General features: G+C 45.5%; 1 protein-coding gene across 1 annotated transcript in view; it reads left to right on the forward strand.

Moving 5' to 3' along the window:
• Positions 1 to 25,402, forward strand: part of SPON1 (spondin 1) — a 373,683-nt gene extending 348,281 nt beyond the window's left edge. Inside the window, exons 9-16 of the mRNA XM_038765001.1 lie at positions 6,762 to 6,902; positions 8,936 to 9,011; positions 11,312 to 11,494; positions 14,951 to 15,121; positions 16,937 to 17,104; positions 18,614 to 18,778; positions 21,737 to 22,000; positions 25,132 to 25,402. Of these exons, the coding sequence (XP_038620929.1) occupies positions 6,762 to 6,902; positions 8,936 to 9,011; positions 11,312 to 11,494; positions 14,951 to 15,121; positions 16,937 to 17,104; positions 18,614 to 18,778; positions 21,737 to 22,000; positions 25,132 to 25,295 (1,332 nt within the window). The 3' untranslated portion in view covers positions 25,296 to 25,402. The remainder of the gene's footprint in view (positions 1 to 6,761; positions 6,903 to 8,935; positions 9,012 to 11,311; positions 11,495 to 14,950; positions 15,122 to 16,936; positions 17,105 to 18,613; positions 18,779 to 21,736; positions 22,001 to 25,131) is intronic.
• The last annotated feature ends 2,028 nt before the right edge of the window (positions 25,403 to 27,430 follow it).

Genomic DNA, 27,430 nt, shown 5'->3' on the forward strand with positions numbered 1-27,430 from the left:
GTTAAAAATATTTTAATTCAGGTCCAGGGTCCCACAGCCAGCGTGCTGTTTATTGATTAGGGTATGTTTTCCAGATTTTACTTGCAGAGAAAGATTAAATACTCTAGGGTATTCAAGTTCCACTGACTTGAGTTCATGCCTTTTCCAGTCTTCCTCAGGGGCTTCTGTAGTTGAAGAAGATTCTCACCCACACTGTACCCCTGACCCGGGCAGGGGAGTGAGCTACACACCCCCCACCCCAATTTTTAGACCATCACACTAAGCCTCCTGGGTCCTGGTGCTGGCCATGGTTGCCAAATAGTGTAGATGCTAGGGTGTGTTGGTTTGAGCATGCTCTGCAGTTCAGTTCCTGGGACCTCCGACCCCAGGGTTGCCCAAAAATGCCACACAGTTGCAATCCCCCCTATGCTCTTGGGTTTAATACCCAACCAACAAAAATAGTTATTATTAAGGTGTTTGTTAAGTGCTTACTGTGTGCTAATCCCTGTTCTAAATGCTGGGGTAAATACAAGGTAATCAGGTTGTCTCACATAGGGCTCACAGTCTTAATCTCCATTTTACAGTTGAAGTAACTGACGCACAGAGAAGTTAAGTGGCTTGTCTAAGGTCATATAGCAGACAAATGGTGGAGCTGGGATTAGAACCCACATCCTCTGTCTCCGAGCCCAGCCCTGCTGCAGAGACCATATCTGCACTGAGCAGCATGGCTCAGTGGAAAGAGCATGGGCTTTGGAGTCAGAGGTCATGGGTTCAAATCCCGGCTCTGCCAATTGTCCACTGTGTGACTTTGGGCGAGTCACTTAACTTCTCTGTGCCTCAGTTCCCTCATCTGTAAAATGGGCATTAAGACTGTGAGCCCCACGTGGGACAACCTGATCACCTTGTATCCCCCCAGCTCTTAGAACAGTGCTTTGCACATAGTAAGTGCTTAACAAATACCATTATTATTATTTATTATTATTATCTACATTCTTCATATTTAATGTCTGTCTTCCCTCTATACTGAAAATTCATTATGGGCAGGAAACTTTTCTTCTAATTCTGTTGTACTATACTCTCCCAAGTGCTTAGTACAGAGCTCTACACATAGTAAATTCTCAATAAATACGATTTATTGTCCACTAATTCTGTTGCATTGTACTCTCCCAAGTGCTTAGTACAGTGGTCTGCACTTAGGAAGAGGTGGGCACCAAATTCCCTAAATTCACCTACTGTACTGTACTCTCCCAAGCTCTTAATACAGTTCTCTGCGCACAGTAAGGGTTCAATAAATACTAATAATAATAAGTATAGTGATAGCATTTAGTAAATGCTTACTATGTGCAAGGCACTGTTCTAACTGCTGGGGAGGCTATAGGGTGATCGGGTTGTCCCACGTGGGGCTCACAGTTTTAATCTCCATTTTACAGATGAGGTAACTGAGGCACAGGGAAGTAAAGTGACTTGCCCAAAGTCACACAGCTGAAAAGCGGCAGAGCCGGGATTAGAACCCATGACCTCTGACTCCCAAGCCCATGCTCTTTCCACTGAGCTACGCTGCTTCCCCTACTATTGATCACACTACTGTTGATTCATTGATTGATTGATCACTCTTCCTGAGCCAGAGGAGGAATTTCCTCACAGGGCTGGGGTGCTGCCATCTCTACCACTCTCGAAATATTCCCAGAAAGAACAGCCTGTGGGTGCAGCCTTCTAGGAGAAGCAGCATGGCTCAGTGGAAAGAGCACTGGCTTTGGAGTCAGAGGTCATGGGTTCAAATCCCGGCTCCACCAATTGTCAACTGTGTGACTTTGGGCAAGTCACTTAACTTCTCTGTGCCTCAGTTACCTCATCTGTAAAATGGAGATTAATACTGTGAGCCTCACGTGGGACAACCTGATCACCTTGTAACCTCCCCAGCGCTTAGAACAGTGCTTTGTACATAGTAAGCACTTAATAAATGCCATCATCATTATTATTATTATTACAATTATCTCAGGTGCCAGTTTCAGGTATGTAAAGACACAGCATTTTCCCTCAACAGCTTCTTGAGGAATGAGAGATCAGGACGCACAAAACAAGACAGCACCAGACAAGACAGCAAACACGAAGCATGGCAGCAAAAGAGACACCCTTACCTTTAGCCACACCACACTCACAGATGTGTTTCACCACAGCGGTGCTTTCTTCTTATACCAAGGCTGTGCAGTAGGAAAGTAGCAAAGAGAGGTAGGAGGAGGCAAGGTGATCGAATGCTTTAAAGCTGATGGTAAGCAGTTTCTGTTTAATCCAGAAGTGGATGGGCAACCACCGGAGTGCATGAGGAGTGGGGAAACATGGCCTGAACATTTTTAAAACATTCAATTCCATGTATATGAAGAGGGAAAGAGAGAAAGATGGCCTAGTTACACTTCATAATGACCCAATCTGCAATGAAGTCATTATAAGGGAGATTAGCACATTGAGATTAGGGAGAATAGGGCTCCTCTAGTACCAGTTTGCTCATCCTGTGCCCCAATCTAATCTTTTCCATCACTGACAAACTCTTTCCCACATCCTCCCTCTAGCCTAGAACTCCCTTCCCACCCATATAAACCAGAACACCACTCTCTCCACCTTCAAAGGCTTATTAAGCAGCGTGGCCCAGTGAAAAGAGCCTGGGCTTTGGAGTCAGAGGTCATGGGTTCAAATCCCGGCTCCTCCAATTGTCAGCTGTGTGACTTTGGGCAAGTCACTTCACTTCTCTGTGCCTCAGTTACCTCATCTGTAAAATGGACATTAAGACTGTGAGGTCCCTGTGGGACAACCTGATCACCTTGTAACTTCCCCAGCACTTAGAACAGTGCTTTGCACATAGTAAGCGCTTAATAAATGCTATTATTATTATTATTATTATTATTATTATTATTATTATTATTATTGTTATTATCTCCTACAGGAGGCCCTCAAAATAAAGCCTCATTTCCCAAACTCCCTCTCCCTTCTGTGTCATCCCACTGTTGGGTAGGGACCATCTCTATATGCTGCCAAATTGTACTTCTCAAGCGCTTAGTACAGTGCTCTGCACACAGTAAGCACTCAATAAATACGATTGAATGAATGAATGAATGAATGAATCTATACACTTGAATCTGTACCCTTTGGGCACTTGGTAATAATAATTATAGCATTTGTTAAGCTCTTACTATGTGCCGGGCACTGTACCAAGTGCTGGGGTGTGTACAAGCCTATCGGGTTGGACACAGTCCCTGTCCCACAGGTGGCTCACAATCTTGATCCCCATTTCACAGATGAGGGAACTGTGGCACTGAGAAGTTAAGTACTTTGCCCAAAGTCACACAGCAGGCATGTGGTGGATGAGGGATTAGAACCCAGGACCTCTGACTCCAAAGCCCTTACTTTTTCCACTAGGCTAAAATAGTATTCACCCCACCCTCAGCACTTAAGTGCATATCTGTCATTTAACTATTTACAGTAATGTCTGTCTCCCCCTCCAGACTGTAAGCTCAAATGTGGGCACTGAATAGAATCTATAGATTCTATTGTATCACATTCTCCCAAGCACTCAATACAGCGCTCTGCACACAGAAAGAGTGCAATAAATACCATCAATCGATGGATTAATTGAAGTCACATTTCTGCTAATTCCAGAGAATTTCCCTTCATTGTCAGTTCCCGCCAGGAGGTAGCCCACCCAACAAAGCCTCCTCCCACCTCCCCATTCACACACACTCTCACACACAGCACACTCAGATTCACAGTGGTTTCCCATTTTTTCCTTCAGTTCCATCAAGCTTTTATTGCTGATCTCCTGATTAGTTGCAGATGTAAAATCCACCACATGGAAGAGACCAAAGCATTGCAACAAAGAGAGCATTTGCATTCACGATTCACGCAGAGGAGGGTGGCCTCAAAAGCTCTCTGTAGAGCAAGTATCCAGGGCCCACCCAGGCCTGCTGCCAGCCTCTTCAACCAAGAGCCCAATACCCTGATCCATTCCCTGAGAGGAAACTGCTCTCTGGATTTTGGTGAGCCAAACCCATGATACTGTCAGTACCACACAGGAGATCAAGGGTCTCTTCTAAGAAGCTTTGTGTTTTTCTCCTACAACATGGTACTTCAGCCACCAACATTAATCCACAAATTTAGGATTACTGGGTTTATTCGAGTTCATGGAGGACCGGATACTTCAGAGCTCTGAGCTACCAGATGTTGCTGCTTCCTTGTTCTGTGGACTGCCTTATTCAGGAGAAAATTTACTCTAATGGAGTAAAAATGGGATGTAAATTTTCTCCTGAATGGGAGTCAGTCAGTCAACTGTATTTGTTGAGGGCTTACTGTGTGCAGAGCACTGTACTAATCTTTTGGGAGAGTACAATGTAACAATATCACAGGCACATTCACTGCCCACAATGAGCTTACAGATGAGAGGGGGAGAGAGACATTAATATAAACAAATAAAACTACAGATATCTACATAAGTGCTGTGGAGCTGGGAGAGGGGATGAATAAAAGGAGCAAATCAGAGTAAGGCAGAAGGGAGTGGAGGAAAAGGAAGGAAGGGCTTAAGGAAGGAAGAGTTGTGCCTTCAATTAAGGCTTTGAAGCAGGAGAGAGTACTTGTCTGTCGGATATGAGGCTGGAGGGCATTCCAGGACAGAGGCAGGAGGTGGGTGAGAGGTCAGTGGCAAGATAGATGAGATCAAGGTACAGTAGGTAGAGTTGGCATTGGAGGAGCAAAGGGTGCGGGCTGGGTTGTAGTAAGAGAGTAGCGAGGTGATGTAGGAGGGGGCAAGGTGATTGAGTGCTTTAAAGCCAATGGTGAGGCATTTCTGTTTGAGGCAGAGGTGGATAGGCACCCACTGGAGGGTCTTGAGGAGTGGGGAAACATGGCCTGAATATTCTTTAAAACATTCAATTCTATATCCTTTGTTTTTTATTATTTTTTTTTATAACGGTATTGGCTAAGCGCTTACTGTATTCCAAACATTGTATTAAGCACTGGGGTTAGTACAAGTTAATCATATTGCACAGTCCGTGCCCACGACTAGTTCTCCAGCATCTCCCATTCTAGGTTCTCCATCGATCTATGTCTCCCCTTACCCCGGGTTTCTGAAGTATTGGGAAGGACCATAGTTAAATCTGTTATTTCTTCATTATTCACCCACAGAAAATACATTAGGCTTGTTACTGATTGCAGTTTTGGAACCTGAATAAATCTCTTGTCCCTGCAGAGAAGGTAATCGAACTGTGTACTATATACAGCTACATTACTGAAATCTATGAGGCTATTTAGGAAGTAAGAGCTTCCTTTTTTTTCCATTGGAAACCTACTCTGCATTTCATCAGAGGTGGAGGAAATCAGGGGGAGAATGAGAGGCAGCGGGGCCTAGTGGAGGGAGAATAGAACCGAGTGAGGAGACTTGGGTTCTAATCCCGGTGCCACCATTTGACTGCTATCACTTGACTTCTCTAGGATTTGACTTCTCTCAACTTAACTTCTCTAGGATTTGATTTCCTCATCTGTAAAATGAGCATTCAATACCTGCTCTCCCTTCTCCCCAGGCTGTATGCCCTGTGTGGGACCGGGACTTTGTCTGACCTACTTATATCTATCTCTATATCTATCTATCTATACTATTGGCACATAGTAAACACTTAACAAATGCCAATACTGTTTGGGCACGAAACAAAAGCATCACTGTTCCATCTGTGACTTGGTCTTGGTTCTAGGATGTCAACTCTAAACTTGCTGTGTGATTTTCTCAGATGAGAAGTCGTCGAAAAGGCACTTTCACATTCCTCCAAAGCTACCATTCTCACAACTGTTTCTGTGGACATCTTTCTGCTCCTGCTAGTCTTAACTGCCTCCCATTTTGAGAGGCTCCATGCCCAAACCTTTTCAGTGGAAATGTTTTTCAACTCATTCCACAAGAGGGTATGAGGCGTGATTTTTGTGCTGGTTCCAGAGGGACCTCTCAAATACCTGAATTCCTCAGGAGCCCAGTTTTTAAAATGTGTCTGTTCTTTTTTTCTATGGCATTTGTTAAACTCTTACTATGGGCTAGGCACACAGTAATCAGGTTGGACATAGTCCTTGTCTCACAAGGGGCTCACAGCTTAAATCTCCATTTTACAGATGAGGTAACTGAGGCACAGAGAATAATAATTATGCTATTTGTTAAGCGCTTACTATGTGCCAAGCACTGTACTAAGCGCTGGGATAGATACAAGGTAATCAGGTTGTCCTACGTGGGGCTCACAGTCTTAATCCCTGTTTTTACAGATGAGGTAACTGAGGCCCAGAGAAGCTAAGTGGCTTGCCCAAGGTCACACAGCAGACAAGTGGCAGAGTGGGATTAGAACCCATAACCTCTAACTCCCACTAGGCTATGCTACTTCTTTAAAATAATAGTAATAATATTTGTTAGCTTTCTATTTGCCAGGGACTGTACTATGTACCAAGAACTGTTCTAAGAGAAGTGAAGTCACTTGCCCAAGGTCCCACAGCAGACAAGAGCTGGAATTAGAACCCAGGTTCTCTGACTTCTAGGCCTGTGCCCTGTCACTAGGCCCTGTTGCTTCCCCTTATCATTTCTTCACCAAAAGAGTTCAGTTCTGTAAAATTAGGTTCTGCCGCTGTCAGAAAAGGAAACTAAATGTATTTTGAGTAACTGATGTCTGACCCTCTGGTGGTACCTGATCTTTGATAAGAGCTCACTTCTCACATTTTTGGTGTGTGTTTGTGTGTGTGTATGTGTGTGTATATCTTTCTGACTGCAGTCACCCAACAAGCCTACCATTCCTCAAGAGAAAATCAGACCACTGACCAGTCTGGACCATCCCCAGAGTCCTTTCTACGATCCAGAGGGAGGTTCCATCACACTTGTAGCAAGAGTTGTCATCGAGAGAATTGCTCGCAAGGTAATGTTACCACATTTCCCTGGGCCAGAGGGCTTGGCAAAGCACACCCAACTCTCTTCCTTTTACCTCTTGGAATAAGTCTAAATATGTTAAGGACCATATAATGAATGGAGACTCCAGGTGCACTCATTACTTTGTAAATACTATTACTAATACTAGTACTACTACTATACTACTACTACTAAGTCTACTTAATAATAATGGCATTTATTAAGTGCTTACTATGTGCAAAGCACTGTTCTAAGCACTGGGGAGGTTACAAGGTGATCAGGTTGTCCCACGGGGGGGCTCGCAGTCTTAATCCCCATTTTACAGATGAGGTAACTGAGGCCCAGAGAAGTTAAGTGACTTGCCCAAAGTCACACAGCTGACAATTTGTGGAGCCGGGATTTGAACCCATGACCTCTGACTCCAAAGCCCGTGCTCTTTCCATTGAGCCATGCTGCTTCCCTAACTTCCACTTCTATTACTTCCACTGTTACTATTACTTCTGGTACTATTATTACTATTATTACTGGTTACTATTACTACCTCTGCTGTTACTACTACTATTACTACTACACTGCTACTATTATTATTATTATTATTAATAATAATAATAATATTTGATAAGCCCTTACTATGTGCCAAGCACTGTTCTAAGCTCTGGGGTAGAGAGAAAGTAATCAGGTTGACCCACGTGGGGTTCACAGTCTTACTCTCCATTTTACAGATGAGGTAACTGAGGCACAGAGCAGTGAAGTGACTTGCCCAAAGTTACACAGCTGACATGTGGCGGAGCTGGGATTAAAACCCATGACCTCTGATTCCCAAGCCCATGCTCTTTCCACTAAGCCACGCTGCTTCTCTTTCTACTATTATTACTACTACCGCTGCTGCTGTTACTACTAATATTACCACTACCAATACTGCAGCTACTCATATTCCTTGATACCACTTGATAAAATGATGACATCAGATTTGAAATGATGCTGCATGTTTTTCCTCCTCTGCTCACCTTTTCCCACACATCTGTGGGTCTGCACCTTGTCTCTGAAGACCTCCTGCCCACCCAATCCCAGCCACCAAGTGATGGCTGGGAGACACTTCCCAAGGCAGAACAGTGGAAATGGAGAAGGAACAAACAGAAATATAATTCCGTTTCTGACTGCTCCAGTGTCAACAATATTTCCCTGCACGCACAGAATTCTACTGAATCAGCCTGGAGTTCGTTCCCAGGCCCAGCCCACAGCACATTTTAGAAGATTTTTTTGTTTGGTTTTTGGGGGGGGTTTTAATGGTATTTGATAAGTGCTTACTATTTGCCAGGCACTGTACTAAGCACTGGAGTAGATACAAGCAAATCAGGTTGGACACATTCCCTGTCCCACCTAGGGTTCACAGTCTACTCTGGGAAGCAGCGTGGCCTAGTGGAAAGATCACAGGCCTGGGAATCACAGAACATGGGTTCTAATCCTGGCTCTGCCACATGTCTGCTCTGTGACCTTGGGCAAGACATTTAATTTCTCTGGTCCTCATTTCTCTCATTTGTAAAATGGGGATTAAGACTGTGAGCACCATGTGGGACAGGAACTGTGTCCAACCAGATTATCTGTCCCTACCCCGGTGCTTAGAAGAGTGCTTGGCACATAGTAAGCATTTAGCAAATACCACGATTATTATTAATCCCCATTTTGCAGATGAGGTAACTGAGGCACAGAGAAGTCAAGTGGCTTGCCCAAGGTTACACAGCAGAAAGGCTCTTCTGACTCCCAAGCTTGTGCTGTTTCCACTAGGCCATGTTGCTTCTCCTGTGTCAGCATGGACTCTTTCTGCCGAACTCCCAGTGAACCATGGCAGGTCTCAGTTCGTTTTTGCTGTATGCAGCAGATTCTCCATCTGTGTCCCTTGAAAGGAAAACAGCATTTTCTAAAGGGCGTCAGCACTGAAGCACCAAATTTGCTGTTTTAGTTGCTGGCAAATTATTGTACACTCCAACCTGTACATATTTGTCTGTCTAATTTCTACCTTTAAAAGAAACATTTCCTTTGCAGGGGGAACAGTGCAATATCGTGCCTGATAATGTTGATGACATTGTGTCAGATTTGGCTCCCGAAGAGAAAGACGAAGGTACTGATTAATTTCTTGGGACTTTTTTTTTCGAGTTTTTTTTTTTTACAGTTTAATTAAGCCTTGCTATGTGAGCCTTCTGTTCATTTCATCCTTCAGCGTTTCTTGTGTATATAGTGTCTTGGTGATGCTCTTTGTATTAAAAACACATTCACGCTCTGCAATTTTGGCTGGGGTCTAATGAACACTGCCTGCTTTGCAACAATTGTTCTAAAAATGTTCACATTTCTGAGCCAGCAGTGAACCGGGCCATACCTAGATTAGAGAATCTTCCAACTGTGGTCCCACAGGCTGGGCTGGGGAAGGATGATAGCTCAGCCCATGCTGAAAATTGCTTCCAGTGGAGTCAAATCAAACCATTGTGATCCTCAACACAGGCACTTGAGTGTGCTTTTTGCATTAAATCAGCTCTCCCTCTCCTACCTTACCTCGCTGATTTACTACTACAGGCCATCCCACACACTTTGCTCTTCAAAAGCCACTTTGTTTCAATTTTGTCTATCTCCCCCTTACCCACATCCTGCCTCTGGCTCAGAACACCCTCCTCCTTCACATATGACAAACTACAACTCTCCCCACCTTCAAAAATTTATTGAAACAGCATCTCCTCCAAGAGTCTTCCCTCAACTAAGCCCTCATTCCCCCTACTCTCTCTGCCTTCTGTTTCATGTATGCACTTGGATCTACCCTTTAAGAACTTGATATTCACCCCACCCTCAGCCCCACAAGATTTGTGTACATATCTGAAATTTATTTTAATATCCATCTCCACCTTTAGACTGTAAGCTTGTTTTTTTGTTTGCTTGTTTGTTTTAGTGGTATTTGTTAAGTGCTTACTATGTGTCTAGCACTGTTCTAAGTGCTGGAGTAGATACAAGTTCATCTGGGGGACACAGTCCCTGTCCCACATGGGGCTCACAGTCAAATAGAAGGGAGAACAGGTATTGAATCCCCATTTTACAGTTGAGGAAACCGAGGCACAGAGAAGTGGAGTGACTTGCCCAAGGTCACACAGCTGTCAGGTGATAGTGCCAGGATTAGAAAACAGGTTTTCTGAATTCCAGGCCTGTGCTTCTATCCACTAGGCCACACTGTTTCCCTCTTTGAGGACAAGGAACGCGTCTACTAGCTCTGCTCTATTGTGCTCTCCTGAGAACTCAGTATGGTGCTCTGCACACAGTAAAGGCTCAATAAATCCCACTGGTTGAGTGATCGATTGACTGGCTTCATGTGGAGAAATAGGCTAAGGGCCTAATAGGTCTGCCAGCATCCTCATGAGCCATCTGGGTCCCAGTTCCTGGAAAGATGGACAGAATCTTAGCCATGGAGAGCCAAAGCCAGACCTTCACACTGAATCACTTTCTCCAGTCATGGACACGTCATTTTGCTTTGCCAACTTATCACGGCAAGTCCAGGAAAACCAAGCACTGCAAGGCCACTTCTCCATGAAGAAAGTGCCTCTAAGTCAGATTTTATGCCCATGGTCTCCAAGTGGCAGGAGTCACTACAGTGGGAGCAGGGGAGAGGCACAGAACAGGCATCTTGTTGCTTCCTGGTGCATTCAGTATTTTATGGATAGCATCCATCACCCTTCCCCTTGCATCTATCAATCAGCGTAGCCTAGTGGATAAGGCACAGGCCTGATAGTTAAAAGGACCTGGGTTTTAATACTGGCTCCACCACTTATATGCTGTGTGACCTTGGGCAAGTCATTGAAGTCTCCATGCCTCAGTTATCGCATCTGTAAAATAGGGATTAAGACTGTGAGCCCCAAGTCGGACATGGACTGTATCCAACCTGATTAGCTTGTCTCTACCCCAGTTCCTAGTACAGTGCCTGGCATATTCATTCATTCATTCAATCATATTTATTGAGCTCTTACTGTGTGCAGTGCACTGTGTACTAAGCACTTGAGAAAGTGCTAGACTAGACTGTGAGCCTGTTGTGGGCAGGGATTGTTTCTATTTGTTGCGGAATTGTACTTTCCAAGCACTTAGTACAGTGTTCTGCACACAGTAAGCTCTCAATAAATACGATTGAATGAATGAATGAAAGTAGAATACTACAATGAACAGTGACATTCCTTGCCCACAATGAGCTCATAGGCTAGAGTGGGGAAGACAGACATCAATAGAAATAAATAAAAGTAGGTGCTTAACAAATACCATAAAAAATTGTATTTAATGAGTGCTTGATGAATAACCTAAAAAATGGTATTTATTGAGCGCTTACTGTGTGCAGAGCACTGTACTAAGTGCTTCACTGGTGTCTTGACCATTCCTGGTTCCCTCTGTTCTCAGATGACACCCCCGAAACCTGCATCTATTCCAACTGGTCCCCGTGGTCGGCCTGCAGCTCCTCCACCTGTGAGAAGGGCAAGAGGATGCGACAGCGCATGCTGAAAGCGCAGCTGGATCTCAGCGTGCCCTGCCCTGACACACAGGACTTTCAGCCATGCATGGGCCCGGGCTGCAGTGATGAGGGTAAATGGAGCTGTGTCTCCTTGAAATGATGGTGGTCTCTGTGGGCAGGGGACGCATCTACCAACTATGCAGTATTGTACTCTCCCAAGTGCTTAGTACAGTGCTCTGCACACAGTAAGCACTCAGTAAATATCATCAATGATGATGATTTGTGAAACAATCAATGGCATTTATTTATGTTGGGGTTTTTGGTATTTTTTTAAATGGTATTTGTTAAGTGCTTACTATGTGCCAGGCACTTTACTAAGGGCTAGGGTAGATACAAGCTAATCAGGTTGAACACAGTCCATGTCACACGTGGGGCTCAGAGTCTTAATTTCCATTTTATAGTTGAGGGAAATGAGGCACAGAGAGGGTAAGTGACTTGCCCAAGTCACACAGCAGCCACTGGGCAGAATTCTGTAGATTTCCTGGGTTAGTGGCCTAGGAGCAGCGTGGCCTACTGAAAAGGGCACAAAATTGGGAGTTAGAAGGACCTGTGTTTTTATAGAATTACTTCAGTGGTTAGTCGTTTTCTTCCTGTTGTGACAAATTTCACATTTGTGTCGTACTCTCTGGAGGTGTGACCCTTATCTATTTTCTTCACCCTCAGCAGTCTCAGTTTTGGACAGTTTGAAGCTTAGTGTAAAGAAAGTGGGTCTGAGGGTTGGAGGATTTGGGTTCTAATCCAAACTCTGCCCTTGCCCCGTGTAACTCTGCACAAGTCACTTAACTTCTACGGGCCTCAGCTTCCCTATCTGTGTAAAGGAGATAAAATACTTCTGTCTCCACTTTAGACTCTGAATCCCATGTCAATTTGATTTTACTGTATTTGCCCGATTGCTTGGGAGGGTACTTGACAAACACCACAATTATTAGTGTGTGCTCCTTGAGGGAGGATTATATTCATTTCATCTGATCTGGCACCAATAGTCACAGTCAGAACTCCTAGTTCTGAAGACAGTTGGAATTCTGTGACTTACCCTACTCTCTGGTAGATGCTATTTTGCTATTCTCATTTCCAAGTCTATAATCCTTCTTAAAAGTCTGTCCAACCCTGAACATCTTTAATTTATTCCTAATTCAAGAAACATAAGCATAATCACAAAAATCATCAAAAACTAAGAGCAAATAATGATCTTTGACTTTTATGATTCTGATTTTAGCAAGTGCTTGCAATTCTCCATCTATGACTGGCCCATTTCTGACCTAGATCTCACTTAGTGGATAGAGCATGTGCTAGGGAGTCAGAAGGACCTGGATTTTAATACTGGCTTCGCCACATGTCTGCTGTGTGACTTTGGGCAAGTCACTTAACGTCTCGGTGTCTCAGTTACCTCATCTGTAAAATAAGGTTGAGTGTGAGCCCCATGTGGGACAGGGACTGTGTCCAACCTGATTAACTTGTATCTACCCCAGTGCTTAGAATAGTGCTAGGCACATAAGAAGCACTTAACAAGTATCATTATTATCATTATTATTATTATTATTATTATTATTAAAACACAGAATGAACCATTTTCCCTGCCTCCCCCTTTTCATGCCTGTTGTTTTGTATTTATCAATTAATCAGTGGTATTTATTGAGCGTTTAAATCAAAGCAGCTGAAACCCTTCCTAGCAGATATCACACTCCAGTTCAATCAATCAATCAACCAATCGTATTTATTGAGCGCTTACTGTGTGCAGAGCACTGTACTAAGCGCTTGGGAAGTACAAGTTGGCAACATAATGGCAATTCAATGGCTAGGACCAAAGAGTAGAGAGACATTCCTGGAGAGCAGGTGTTTGCTGGTGTAGTAATGGAAGGAAAACCATTTCAGATGTGTTAATAATAATAATAATAATTGTGCTATTGTTAAGCGCTTAATATGTGCCAAGCACTGAATTAAGCACTGGGGTAGATCCACGCAAATCAGGTTGGACACAGTCATAATTTCTATTTTCCAGATGAAGAAATTGAGGCTCAAAGAAGTCAAGTTATTTGCCCAGGGTCACATAACATCCAGCCCTAACTTTATTTTTGATGGTATTTGTTAAGTGCTTGCTGTAATAATAGTAATCATAATGATAGCATTTATTAAGCGCTTACTATGTGCAAAGCACTGTTCTAAGTGCTATGTTCCAGGCACTGTACAGAACACTGAGATAGATACATGATAATCAGGTTGGACACAGTTCCTATCCTGCTCGGGGCTCACAATCTTAATACCCAGTTTACTGATGAGTTATCTGAGGCCCAGAGAAGTGAAGTGACTTGCCTAAGATCACACAGCAGACAAGTGGTAGAGCCAGGATTAGAACCCAGACCTTCCGACTCCCAGGCTCATGCTCTAACCAGTAGGCCACGCTGCTTCTCATCCTTTGGTACCTCCCAGACTTGACAAAGTAGCATCACATCAATCAATGGTATTTACTTAGCATTTACTAGTGCAGGGCACTATACTAAGTGCTTGGGAGAATGTAGTACAGTATAATTAGTAGACAATATCCCTGCCCTCAAGGAGTTTACAGTTCAGCAGAGGACCTCTTTGGAATCAAAATGATCCCCAGTCATTACTGAAGCAATGTAGGCTACTGAATAAAGCCTGGGCCTGGGAGTCAGAAGGATCTGGGTTCTAATCCTGCCTCTACCACCTTGTCTGCTGTGTGATCTTAGGCAAGTCACTTCACTTCTCTGGGCCTCAGATAACTCATCAGTAAACTAGGTATTAAGACTGTGAGCCCCGAGCAGGATAGGAACTGTGTCCAACCTGATTATCATGTAGCTATCTCAGTGTTCTATACAGCCTGGAACATAGCGCTTAGAACAGTGTTTTGCACATAGTAAGCACTTAATAAATGCTATCATTATTATTATTATTATTATAGCAAGCATGTAACAAATACCATAAAAAATAAAGTTAGGGCTGGATGCCTGCCCATCACTGAGAAGACTGTAGGCTGTAAGGTTCTTGTGGACTGGGAACAGTCTACCAACTCTGTTGTTTTGTCCTCTCCCAAGCGCTTAGTACAGTACTGTGCACACAGGAGCAGCATTGCTCAGTGGAAAGAGCCCGGGCTTTGGAGTCAGAGGTCGTGGGTTCAGATCCCAGCTCTGCCACTTGTCAGCTGTGTGACTTTGGGCAAGTCATTTCACTTCTCTGGGCCTCAGTTACCTCATCTGTAAAATGGGGATGAAGACTGTGAGCCCCCGCGGGACAACCTGATCACCTTGTTAACCTCCCCAGTGCTTAGAACAGTGCTTTGCACATAGTAAGCCCTTCATAAATTCTATCATTATTATTATTATTATTATTATTATTACAGTAAGCCCTCAGTAATATGGATTGATTGATGGAATGGGAATGACCCATCATGCCTCTGATCTTCTTTCCAGCCCCTTCTTTCTGAAGCGGGAGGGCAGACTGTTCCCTGCATGCCCGGGTCCCCCTTCAGCCTCGGGCACAGAGGCCGCAGCATCCCCTTTGCATTGCAGATGGTTCCACGTGCACTATGTCCGAATGGATCACCTGGTCTCCGTGCAGCGTCTCCTGCGGCATGGGAATGCGATCCCGGGAGAGGTATGTCAAGCAGTTCCCTGATGACGGCTCCATGTGCAAAGTGCCAACGGAAGAGACGGAGAAATGTGTAGTCAACGAGGACTGCTGTAAGTGTCCAGGGCCGGGGCAGGCCCTAAAGCCTAATCGGAGGCCTTTACAAAACCAGACACTTGCATGAACTCTCTCTCTCTCTCTCTGTCTCCCTCTTTCCGTCTCTCACAGTTCAACTCTCATGGCTTTTCTCTGTTTCTTCCCCTTTCTCTGATGATTTCTCTATTTTTCATAGACTTTCTCTTATGATTTTTCTTTCACTCTTTTTTCATGGTTTCTCTGTCTCCAATGGTTTCTTTTCCTCTCTTCCTCTCTCTCTCTCAGTTTCTCTGTCTCTGTCTCTCTCTGTCTCTTGGTTTCTCTATCTCTGATGTTTTCTCTCTTCCTCTCTCTGTCTCTTCCCTCTCTTTCTATCATAGTTTCTCTGGCTTTCATGGTCTTTTTCTCATGATTTCTCTTTCCCTCACTCATTTGTTCATGGTTTCTCTGTCTCTTCTATGTTTTTTTTTCCCTCTCTTCCTCTGTCTTCTCTTTCTCTGTTCACATAGTTTATCTGTCTCTGTCACTATCTGTCTCTGTTTTTCTCAGTATCTATGTATCATGTTTTCTCTCTCTCTGTGTCTCTCTCTCTGTCTCTCTCTCTCTCTCTCTGCCTCCCTCTTTCCCTCTCTCATGGTTCAACTCTCATGGCTTTTCTCTTTGTTTCTTCCTCTTTCTCTCATGATTTCTCTGTTTTTCATAGTCCTTCTCTTATGATTTATTTCCCTCACTCTTTTTCCATGGTTTCTCATCTCTGCAATGGTTTCTTTCCCTCTCTTCCTCTCTCTCTCTCACACAATTTCTCTGTCTCTGTCACTCTCTGTCTCTCGGTTTATCTCTGATGGTTTCTCTCTTCCTCTCTCTGTCTGTCCCTCTCTTTCTATCATGGTTTCTCTGGCTTTCATGGTCTTTCATGATTTCTCTTTCCCTCACTCATTTGTTCATGGTTTCTCTGTCTCTTCTACGGTTTCTTTCCTTCTCTTACTCTCTCTCCTCTTTCTCTCACATAGTTTTTCTGTCTCTGTCACTATCTGTCTCTGTCTTTCTCAGTATTTATATAGCTCATGGTTTTTTTTTCTCTCTCTCTCACACATGGTTTCTCTGTCTTTTAAAATCTTTCTCCCATGGTTTCTCTTTCCCTCTCACTTTTTTCATAGTTTCTCTTATGGTTTCTTTCCTTCTTTCTCTCTCCCTCTCATTTTTGTCTGTCTCATAGTTTATCTCTGTTGCTCTCTGTCTTTTCTCTCATGGTTTTGCTATTTCTCACAATTTCTCTCTCACTCTGTCTCTTCCTCTCTTTCTCTCATGGATTTTCTTTCATGCTCTCTCTCACGATGTCTCTCTGATTCTTCTTCTCTCTTACAGTATCTCCCATGGTTTTCCATTCCCTGATTCACCTTCTCTTTCTGCTTCATGGTTTTTGTGTCTCTGTCTCTCTCTGATTCCCCCTCAATCTCAGAGTCCCTCATGGTTTGCTTTCTGTAATTCTCCTTCTCTCTCTGTCCCTCATGGTTTCTCTCTCTCTGATTCAGGATTATCCTCTCTCACACATAGAGAATTCACACTCTCTCCCACAGTCTCTCACAATCACACTCTCTCCCACAGTCTCTCTCTCTCATGTGTTTTTCTTTCTCTGATTCACCTTCCCTCTCTGTCCCTCGTGGTTTCTCTGTCTCTCTATTATTGCTAATGCTTTCTCTCTGATGGCCTCCCTCCCTCTCTCTCTTTGTCTCTCATGGCCTCTCTCTCCCCCTCTCTCTTTCTCCCTCTCCCCGATCCACCACTTTTCTGGCTCACCACTCTGCCCCTCTCTCCATCTCTCTCATTCCCAGCTCCCAGTAGCTGCCTCCTGACAGAATGGGGAGAATGGGACGAATGCAGTGCCACCTGTGGAATCGGACTAAAAAAGCGCCACCGGGTGATCAAGCTGAGTCCAGCCGATGGATCTATGTGCAAGGCCGAGACCATGGAGATGGAAAAGTGCATGATGCCCGAGTGCCGTATGTGTCTGAGTTAGGGCAGGGGCTGGTACTGCAGGGTGGAGAAGCGGGTCAGGAAAAACAAGAAGCAGCATAGCCTAGTGGAAACAGTACCAGGCTGAGAGGCAGAAGGACCTAGGTTAATAATGATAATGATAATAATTATGGTACTTGTTAAGCACTTTCTATGTGCCGATCACGGTTCTAAGCTCTGGGGTAAATACAAGTTAATCAGGTTGGACACAGTCCCTGTCCCTCATGGGGCTCGCAGTCTTAATTCCCATTTTACAGATGAGGTAACTGAGTCCCAGAGAAGCTGTGACTTGCCCAGGGTCAAAGAGCAGACACATGGCAGAGCCAGGATTAGAACCCAGGTCTTTCTGCCTCCCAGGCCCGAGCTCTAACCATTAAACCATGCTGCTTCTCACTCCACCACCTGTCTGCTGTATGACCTTGGGCAAGTCACTTAACTTCTCTGGGCCTCAGTTTTCTCAAGTGTAAAATGGGATACCTATTCTCCCTCCTCCTTAGACTGTGGGTCCCATGCAGGCTAAGGACTGTATCTGACCTAATTAAGTTGTACCTTCCCTAGCTCTTAGTGTCCTTTGTAGGCAGTCTTCTTCTCTTCCTTCACTCCTTTGCTCTTCTTCATCTCCTCCCCTTCTTCCCAAAATGTCCACCTCCCTGCCTTGGGTCACCTCTGAAGGAAGGGCAGAATTTTCCCCCAGCCTCATGACCCAGTCAGAGAGCAAATCTCTGAGGGAAAGGATCTCTGGGGGAGTGTCTACCAACTCTGCTATATTGTTATATTGGACTCTCCCAAGTGCTTAGTGCACACAGTAAGCGCTCAAAAAATACCATGGATTGATTGACTGTAGCTCAACCATGAAAGTTCATCCATTCATTCAATCATATTTATTGAGCACTTACTATGTGCAAAGCACTGTACTAAGTGCTTGGGGCAGTACAATATTACAATAAACAGACACATCCCCTGCCCACATCGAGTGGGATGACAGACATTGATATGAATGAATAAATAAATTACAAATATGTTACATAAGTCCTGAGGGGCTGAGAGGGGGGATGAATAAAGGGAGCAAATCAGGGTGACACAGAAGGGAGTGGGAGAAGAGGAAAGGAGGGCTTAGTCAGGGAAGGCCTCATGGAGGAGATGTGTCTTCAGTAAGACTTTGAGGTTGGGGAGAGTAATTGTCAGATATGAGGAGGAAGGCGGTTCCAGGCCAGAGACAGGACAAGGACAAGAGGTTGATAGCAAGAGAGAAGAGATCAAGGTACATTGAGAAGGGTGGCATTAGAGGAGTGAAGTGTGCGGGATGGCTGGTATTAGGAGAGTAGAGAGGTGAGGCAGGAGCGGGCAAAGGTTTTCTGATGCAGAAGAAGTGGGAGACGCTGGTTCTGGGCAGGGACCTGACCTGCCAGAGAGGGCCAGAGGAGGGAAGAGAGAAATGGGCAGGGATGGCAGAATGAGACAGCCCGTTCTCACAGCCACCCCTGCATCTTCCCCAGACACCATCCCATGCATGCTGTCGCCCTGGTCCGAGTGGAGCGACTGCAGCGTGACCTGTGGGAAGGGCCTGCGGACGCGGCAGAGGATGCTCAAGTCACTGGTGGAGCTCGGAGACTGCAACGAGGAGCTGGAGCAGGTGGAGAAGTGCATGCTGCCCGAGTGCCGTAAGTCACCAATCCTCGCTGCCAACCCTGCACCTGCCTCCTCGGGATCCCCAGAGCTGAGGGGCGAGAGACACCGCCACAGGCTCAGTCATTCATTCATTCATCCAATCATATTTATTGAGTGCTTACTGTTTGCAGAGCACTGTACTAAGCACTTGGGAATTACAAGTTGGCAACATATAAAGATGGTTCCTACCCAACAACGGGCTCACAGTCTAGAAGGGGGAGACAGACAACAAAACAAAACATATAGACAGGTGTCACAGTTGTCAGAACGAATAGAATTAAAGCTAGATGTACATCATTAACAAAATAAATAGAATAGTAGATATGTACAAGTAAAATTAATAGAGTAATAAATCTGTACAAATATATATACAATTGCTGTGGGGAGGGGAAGGAGGTAGGGCAGGGGGGATGTGGAGGAGGAGAGGAAAAAGGGGGCTCAGTCTGGGAAGGCCTCCTGGAGGAGGTGAGCTCTCAGTAGGGCTTTGAAGGGAGGAAGAGAGCTAGCTTGGCGGATGTGTGGAGGGAGGGCATTCCAGGCCAGGGGAAGGACGTGGGTCATAATATACGAGAGTCACTGCTCAGTTCCCATGGTGCAGTGAGTAGATCCCGGGCCTGGGAGCCAGACAGTCATGGGTTCTAATTCTGGCGTTGCCATTTGTCTGCTGTAGGACCTTGGGAAAGTCACTTCACTTCTCTGAGCCTCAGTTGCCTCATTTGGAAAATGGGGATTGAGATGGTGAGTCCCACGTGGGACAGTGATTGAGTCCAACCCGATTTGCTTGTATCCACCCCAGCACTTAGGACAGTGCCTGATGCATAGAAAGCGCTTAACAAATACCACAATTATTATTATTATGATCCAGGACACTGAGAACCGCGGCCTCTCAGTTAGTTTGTTTTTTTCTCCACCACCTGCCCATAGCCATTCCAGCTCGGTGGCACCCTAGTGGGGCAGAGGCCAGTGACCCCGGGATCAAAGTTCACAGGGTGGCAGTTTGGCCAACAGTCAGTCGGTCAGTCGTATTTATTGAGGGTTTACTGTGTGCTGAGCACTGTACTAAGCACTTGGGCAAATTCAGTACAACAATGTAACAGACACATTCCCAGCCCACAACGAGCTGGGCTATCTATCTGGGGCCTGATCAGGAATTTGTTCTAGCACGGGATGTGGCTAAAGTCTGCTGCTCTGCCTTTCTGCCTCAGGGAGTTGCAGATCCTGGGCTCTTTGGGCAGGATGCCTTCCCACAGCTCTCTAAATGGAGGGACGGTGAGGGGCAGGGCCTCAGAAGGCTGACACACCACCGTGGTCCATGCTTTACTATGTTATGGCGGCAGGAAGCCCGCCCCTGGGTGCCGGACCACACTGTGGCTAGACCTTGCAGGTCATTGAAATGCTTGGGTCCTGGAGATCTTTGGGCTCCACGCTCCCACCCTCCTCCCCTGGAATAATAATAATGATGGTATTTGTTAAGTGCTTACTATGTGCTGAACACTGTTCTAAGCACTAAGCACTGTTCTAAGTTGGTTGTTACTAAGGCAGGGGGATCTCTTGGCCTCACAAGCCCTAACCATTTCCATCATCCTCATCGTGTCTGCTATGTGAACTTGGGCAAGTTGTTTAATTTTTCTGGGCCTCAGTTACCTCATCTATAAAATGGGGATTAAGACTTGAGCCCCATGTGGGATGGGGACTGTGTCCATCCTGATGACCTTGTATCTACCTCGGTGCTTAGAATAGTGCTTAGCACAGTAAGCGCTCAACAAATGCCATCATTATGCCAAGGGCTGGTCCAAGCTTTGGGGTCCGGTGTCACCATCACCGACTTCAATGCCCACCCCAGGCCTGCGCCCTGGATCACCATCACAGCTGCCCGGATGCACACGGTGGGCAGGCCCCAGCCCAGTGTCATATGATTGATAGATGTCAATCACAAAGGAGGCAGTACGATGTTATGTCATAGTTCAAACCTTCAACTAAAGATTGTTAGATTTGCAGATCATTTCAATGACCTACAAGGTCTAGCCACAGTGTGGTCCATGCACCCAGGGGTGGGTTTCCTGCCACCCTAACATAGTACAGCAGGGACCACGGTGGCGCATCAACCTTCCGAGGCCCTGCACCTCACCGTCCCTCCATTTAGAGAGCTGTGGGAAGGTATCCTGCCCAAAGAGCCCAGGCTCTGCAGCTTCCTGAGGTAGAAAGGCAGAGCAGCAGACAGTCTCAAGACAATCACCTCTTCTGAAAATTGAACCCCTTATAACAGCCTCTGAATACCTACTGTCTACAGAACCATCTCCTGGGCACTTGGGGGATGCATGAAAGAATAACAAAAATGCAACTCCCACCCTTGAGATGTTGACAGTCTAATGGGGAAGACATACATCATGAAATGGCAAATATTCAAACGTTAAAAGAGCGTGAAGGAAGGCTTAAACACTTTTTGCTGTTTGTAAACTCTTTAAGTGTAGAGATCCTGCCTTTTACTCCTGTTGTAGGTTCCCAAGTACTCTGAACCCAGTAGCACACCAAAGACACCCAGTTCAGGGCTCTGCTTACCATAGACATTCAGTATAGCACTCTGCTCACAGTAGGTACCCAGTACAGCCCTCTGCATGTGACACACATGAACTATAGCTTAGTGGGTAGTACACATTAGGATCTCACTACAGTACTTTGTGGGCACTCAATAAATACTCTAATGGATGAAGGTGATAAACAGTATCTATTCTTCCTCCCTCTTAGACTGTGAACCCCGTGTAGGACAGAAACTCTGTTCAGTCTATGTTGTATCTTTCCCAGTGTTTAGCCCAGTGCTTGGTATGTAGTAAGCACTTAGCAAATGGAAGAATGATGATGGTGATAATGATGATGATGCCAACACAATAAGTAAAAGGATCGCTTTTCCCCCACCCCGCCTGATTTCTCTCCTTTCCTCCACCTCTCGCTAGCAATCGACTGTGAGCTGACCGAGTGGTCCCAGTGGTCTGAGTGCAACAAGTCGTGCGGGAAAGGCCATGTGATCCGGACACGGATGATCAAGATGGAGCCGCAGTTCGGTGGGGCTCCCTGCCCCGAGACCGTGCAGCGGAAGAAATGCAGGATCCGGAAATGCCTGCGGAATCCATCCCTCCAGAAAATGCGCTGGCGAGAGGTGCATGAGAACCGGAGGAGCAACCACGGGAAAGAGGATAGCGACGGGGAACAGTACCCAGGTAAGCCCCGCGGGTCAGTGGGTCGGCAGGTCACCCGTGGGTTGGCTTTCTTAATTATAGGGATACTGCATGGCCTAGTGGAAAGAACATGGGCTTGGGAGTCAGAAGGGTACGGGTTCTAAACCCGACTCCGCCACTTATCTGCTGCGTGACCTTGGGCAAGTCACTTCATTTCTCTGGGCCTCAGTGACCTCATTGGTAAAATAGGGATTGAGACCTAGAACCCCACATGGGGCAGGGACTGTGTCCTACTCGATTTTCTTGTATCCACTGCAGAGCTTAGTACAGTGTCTGTCACATAATAAGTGCTTAACAAATACCACCATCATTATTATCATAGACAACAGTCATCAAGTCCTGCTGCATGTGAGGAGGTGAGGGGCTCTGGGGAAGGTGGGAAGCAACAGGTTATGCCAGCCCTACTTGAAATGAGGGGATGTGCAAACTGAAAGGGCTTAAATGTCATTTTTTAATGGTATCGGTAAATACGTTAATCTGTTAATGATATCTGTTATGAGAAACATATGGCTTAGTGGGTAGAGCACAGGCTTGGGAGTCAGAGGTCATGGGTTCTAATCCTGGCTCCACTACTTGTTAGCTGTGTGACTTTGGGCAACTCACTTAACTTCTCTGTACCTGTTACCTCATCTGTAAAATGGGGATTAAGACTGTGAGCCCCACGTGGGACAACCTGATTATCTTGCATCTACCCCAGTGCTTAGAACAGTGTTTGGCACATAGTAAGTGCTTAAGAAATACCATCATCATCATCATAAAAATGATAATAGTGGTATGTTAAGTGTTTACTATGTGTCAAGCACCGTTCTAAGCACTGGGGAAAACACAGGATAATCAGGTTGGACACAGTCCCTGTTCCAAACAAGGCTCACAATCTAGGTAGGGAGGACAATAGATATTGAATCCTTAAGCACTTACTATATGACAGACACTGTACTAAGCACAGGGGAGGATACAAGCTAATCAGGTTGGACACAGTCTCTGTCCCCGTGGGGCTCAAAGTCTTAATGTCCATTTTACAGATGAAGGAACTGAAATGACTTCCCTAAGGTCACACAGCACACAAGTGGCAGACCTGGATCCTTTGGACTCCTGGACCGGAGTTTTATTCAGTAGGTCACTCTGCTTCTGTTGTCCTTGCTGTCCATGAAGGCAGCATCACCTGGAATGAGCCCAGGACTGAGCATTCAGAGACCTGGGTTCTAATTCTAACTCCAGCACTTGCCTGCCATGTGACCCTAGGCAAGTTATTTAATTTCTCTGAGCACTGGTTTCCTCATCTGTAAAACGGGGATTCAATATCTGTTCTCCCTCACCCCTAGAAAGTGAGCCCCAGGTGGGATCCAGTGTTTGACACATAGTAAGTGCTTATCAAATACTACAGATAATTCATGCTGGGTCCAGGCATTATGTACCTGGGGCCCGGGCAGTCTGGCCTCAGCGGCAGGTGACAGAATCCTTGCATCCAAACTGAGCCACAAAGACCCAAGTTTGGGGATCCAACTTTCACCCTCTGTACAAGCCAGGGTTAAACATTCAATCGCAGGTATTAAGCACTTACTGTGTGCAAAGCACTGCACTAAACATTTGAACAGACAAGTCATACTCAGTCTTTAGGAATGCAAGAATCATTATTCAGCAGACTGCGTTCACAATATCAGTGGAGCAGAGCCATGCCCTGAAAGGATAAGATTGTCAACACCTGAAACAGTGGCTCACTGAAGCCACTATAGTCATCTGTTCATCCAGGGAGTCAGTCAGTTGTAATTACTGAGTACTTACTGTGTGCAGAGTACTGTACTAAGTGCATGGGAGAGAGCAATACAACAATAAGCAGACATTCCCTGCCCAAAACGAGCTTATGGTCAAGAGGGGGAGAGGGGACCCCCAATTGAACCTCAGGGAGTGAAGAATCCCTTCAAGTGATGGGCACTTTAGCATTTCTCTGCCACCAAAATCTCTACAGAAACCTTAAGCCAGTGAACAAATGTCCTCCTCAGTGAGAATAACAACTTTCACCGGGAGACTTTGGCACTTACACGCTGATGTGTGATTAGCCTAAATGGAAGATTGGAGTCAGTGAGTTAGTTAATTGTATATATTGAGCGCCTTAGTGTTTGCAGAGCACTGTAAGTGCTTGGGAGAGTACAATAGCTCTATATAACAAACACATTCCCTGCCCACAACGAGTTTACATTCTAGAGTGGAAGAAGAGCCAGCTCATAAATGCTGGATATAATAATAATGGTACTTGTTAAGTGCTTAGAACGGTGCCAAGCACTGTTGTAACCCCTGGGGTAGATCCAAGTTAATTGGGTTGGACACAGCCCCTGTCCCACATGAGGCTCACACTCAATCTCCATTTTACAGATGAGGTAAACTGAGGCACAGAGAAATGAACTAACTTTCCCAAGGTCACACATCAGACCGGTGACAGAGCCGTGATTAGAACTCAGGTCCTTCTGACTCTGGCCTCAGTTCTCTCATCTGCAAAACGGAAATCGAGACGGTGAGCCCCTCGTGGGATAGGGACTATGTCCAGCCCGATTTGCTGTATCCACTACAGCACTTAGTACAGTGCCTGGCACAAAGTAAGTGCTTAACAAATATTATTATTCTTATCATTATAATTGCTGCCAGGGGGGTGTACTCTAGTTTGCAAGCTCCTTGTGAGTAGGGATCATGTTACTTACTCTTCGGTACTGTGCTCTCCCAAGCACTTAGTACAGTTCTCTTTTCACAGAAAGTGCTCGATAAATACCATTGATTGGGTGGTGGATTTACGAAGGACAGGCCTACTAGATTGTAAGTTCCTAGAGGGCAGATTTCATGCCTACTAATTCTACTGTAGTCGCCCAAGTGACTACATAAATACCATAATTATTCATAGTAACTAGGGTTCTGGTTTTAGATTATCCGGAGTCCAGCCCTTCCCAACCAGTAAGATCAAGAATAAGGGTAAGGAATTACCTCTTCTTTTGGGCAGGGCTCTTCACACAGTAAGCATTCATAAATACCACTGATTGATATATCTCTCTATCGACACTCAGAGAGCTTCTCTCCGTGTATCCCACCCCCAGAGTGTCCAACCTAAGATCTTTTTCCGCTCCTAGGTTGCCGAATGCGGCCATGGACAGCTTGGTCGGAATGTACCAAACTCTGTGGGGGAGGAATTCAGGACCGCTTCATGATCGTAAAGAAGAGGTTCAAGAGCTCCCAGTTTACCAGCTGCAAGGACAAGAAGGAGATCCGAGCATGCAATGTCCACCCCTGTTAGCAAAGCCCGGGGCCTCAGAGGGACACCGCCTGCACAAAATGGAAAGTCAACCTTGATTTGTTTTTTTTTAAAAAAAACAACCTATAAAGCGTGGATATTAGTCTTCATTTTTTGCCGTGTGGTTTGCTTATTAGTCTTGGAGGTGCAAGAAGCTTATTTTATAAATATTTCCTCACAAACGTTCGCTGAGAGCGACTCTTTGGCTAGCCCTTAACGCATAAAAACTAGTAGTCACCCGACCATAGGCATTTCGAACTGGCATTTCCACCCTGTGGATGGTCGCTTGGCAGAGTCTAGGAGAGAGTCCGGAGAGAAGAGCAGGGGGAGGGGGCTGAGGGGGTGGGATGTGGGGGAGGCACGGGGGGGGAGGGAGAGAGTGTAAGGAACTCAAAAGGGCAGAAGAACTAGGATAAAGGGACAAGTTTCAGAGTGTGAAGCTGTGTGCCTAGTCATCAGAGCACAGGCCTGGGAGTCTATTCGACCTGGGATCTAAACCCAGCTGTCTGTATTGGGTTGGACACAGCCCCTGTCCTACATGGGGCTCACATTCTTAATCTCCATTTTACAGATGAGGTAAACTGAGGCCCAGAGAAATGAAGAACTGTGAAAAGAGAACCATACTAAGTGTCTGTATCGACACTTACTTTCTATGTAGCTACGTTTCCTCATCTGCAAATGGATTCGCTACCTGTTCTCCCTCTTACTTAGACTGGGACAGGTACTGTGTCAGACCTGATTATCTTTTCCTTCTCCTAATACTAGGCATTTAGTAAGCACTTAACAAATACCACAATTATTCGTAGTAACTAGGGTTCTGGTTTTAGATTATCCAGAGTCCAGCCCTTCCCAACCAATAGGATCAAGGATAAGGGTAAGGAATTCCCTCTCCTTTCGGGCAGGGAAGGGGTCTACCAACTCTGTTGCAGTGTCTTCTCCAAAGCGTTTTCTACTGTGTTCTGCACACAGTAAGCACTCAACACATTCCACTGATTTATTGAATCGTGGTGGACAGTATTCTCTACTCTCTTGTCTGGACAAAGCTGATGGGATTCAAAGTAATGTTCATCCTCCTGCTCGTTTTCATCCTAAGGATTTTTAAAACCGTTGCAGGATCTCAGTCTTCAGGGGGAAAATGAGTTTGTAGAATTTTAGTGGTAATATTAGCACGGCCATTATATTATTTCTCTTTTCTAATTAAGCAATTATGAACCCATTCGTCTTTGCTGGAAATAATCCCGGATGCGCAGAGGGAAAGAGAGCTAACTGGCAGCTGGCATCTCATTCACCGGATGGCCATCCTTATTAAGGCTGAGAGGTTCCAAAGAAGTGATTTCCTCTTGGTCACTTTGTTGGATCGACATCAGGTAACCCACCACATAGACGTAGTGGAGCTCTGGGGTGGGGCTCACTCTTGGCTCCCTGTCCTCACCCACCCAGACTCCCCTCAGCTGAGATCCCACCAAACTATCCTGAGGAACAGCCGGAATGATTGGAGAACGATCTCTAAGCTAGGGAATTACCCCTCCTTGGAAAGCAGGTGGGCAGTACGAGCAACCTCAAAAGAGAGGTTGAGGGAAAGGTCCATCTCCCGAGCCTTCCAGAATTCAGTCGATGCTATGGAAGTGGAAGATGGCCCACCCAGCTTTGGGTCTTCCATGTTGGGCATCTTCCCGGTCAGGCCTGTCTGCTTCTGCTCCTTATCCTGCCTCATGTACTTGTGCATTCGGCTGATCACAGAAATCACTCCGATGAGGGTCTCGATTATTGTACCGCTGAATCGAAAGGGACGTGGTAGGGAATCTATAGAATTGTTTGGCTTTCTCCCCTCATGATCAGCCTGCCGGGACTGTTGCCAACACCTCATGCCCATCGGATGGAGGGTTGGCGGTCTCTCCTCTTTCCGAAACAGGAAAGGCATTCCACAAAGAAATCATTCCCGTGCCCATCAACATCCCTCATGCTTGAGTTTCCTATTCCAGACTCACAGTCCCCCAGTTTCCGTGACGGAATCCTTCCCCATCTTCTCAAATGTCCTCTTCCCTTGGTCCACTGATCGGCCCTTTGGTTCATTTGGCTTCCTGGAGCTTTGAACTGATGACCATCTTTCTAACTTGAGAAAAATAAAGAAATATTTA

This window comes from Tachyglossus aculeatus, chromosome 22 (genome assembly GCF_015852505.1).
Source record: "Tachyglossus aculeatus isolate mTacAcu1 chromosome 22, mTacAcu1.pri, whole genome shotgun sequence".
In the NCBI taxonomy this organism is placed as follows: Eukaryota; Metazoa; Chordata; class Mammalia; order Monotremata; family Tachyglossidae; genus Tachyglossus; species Tachyglossus aculeatus.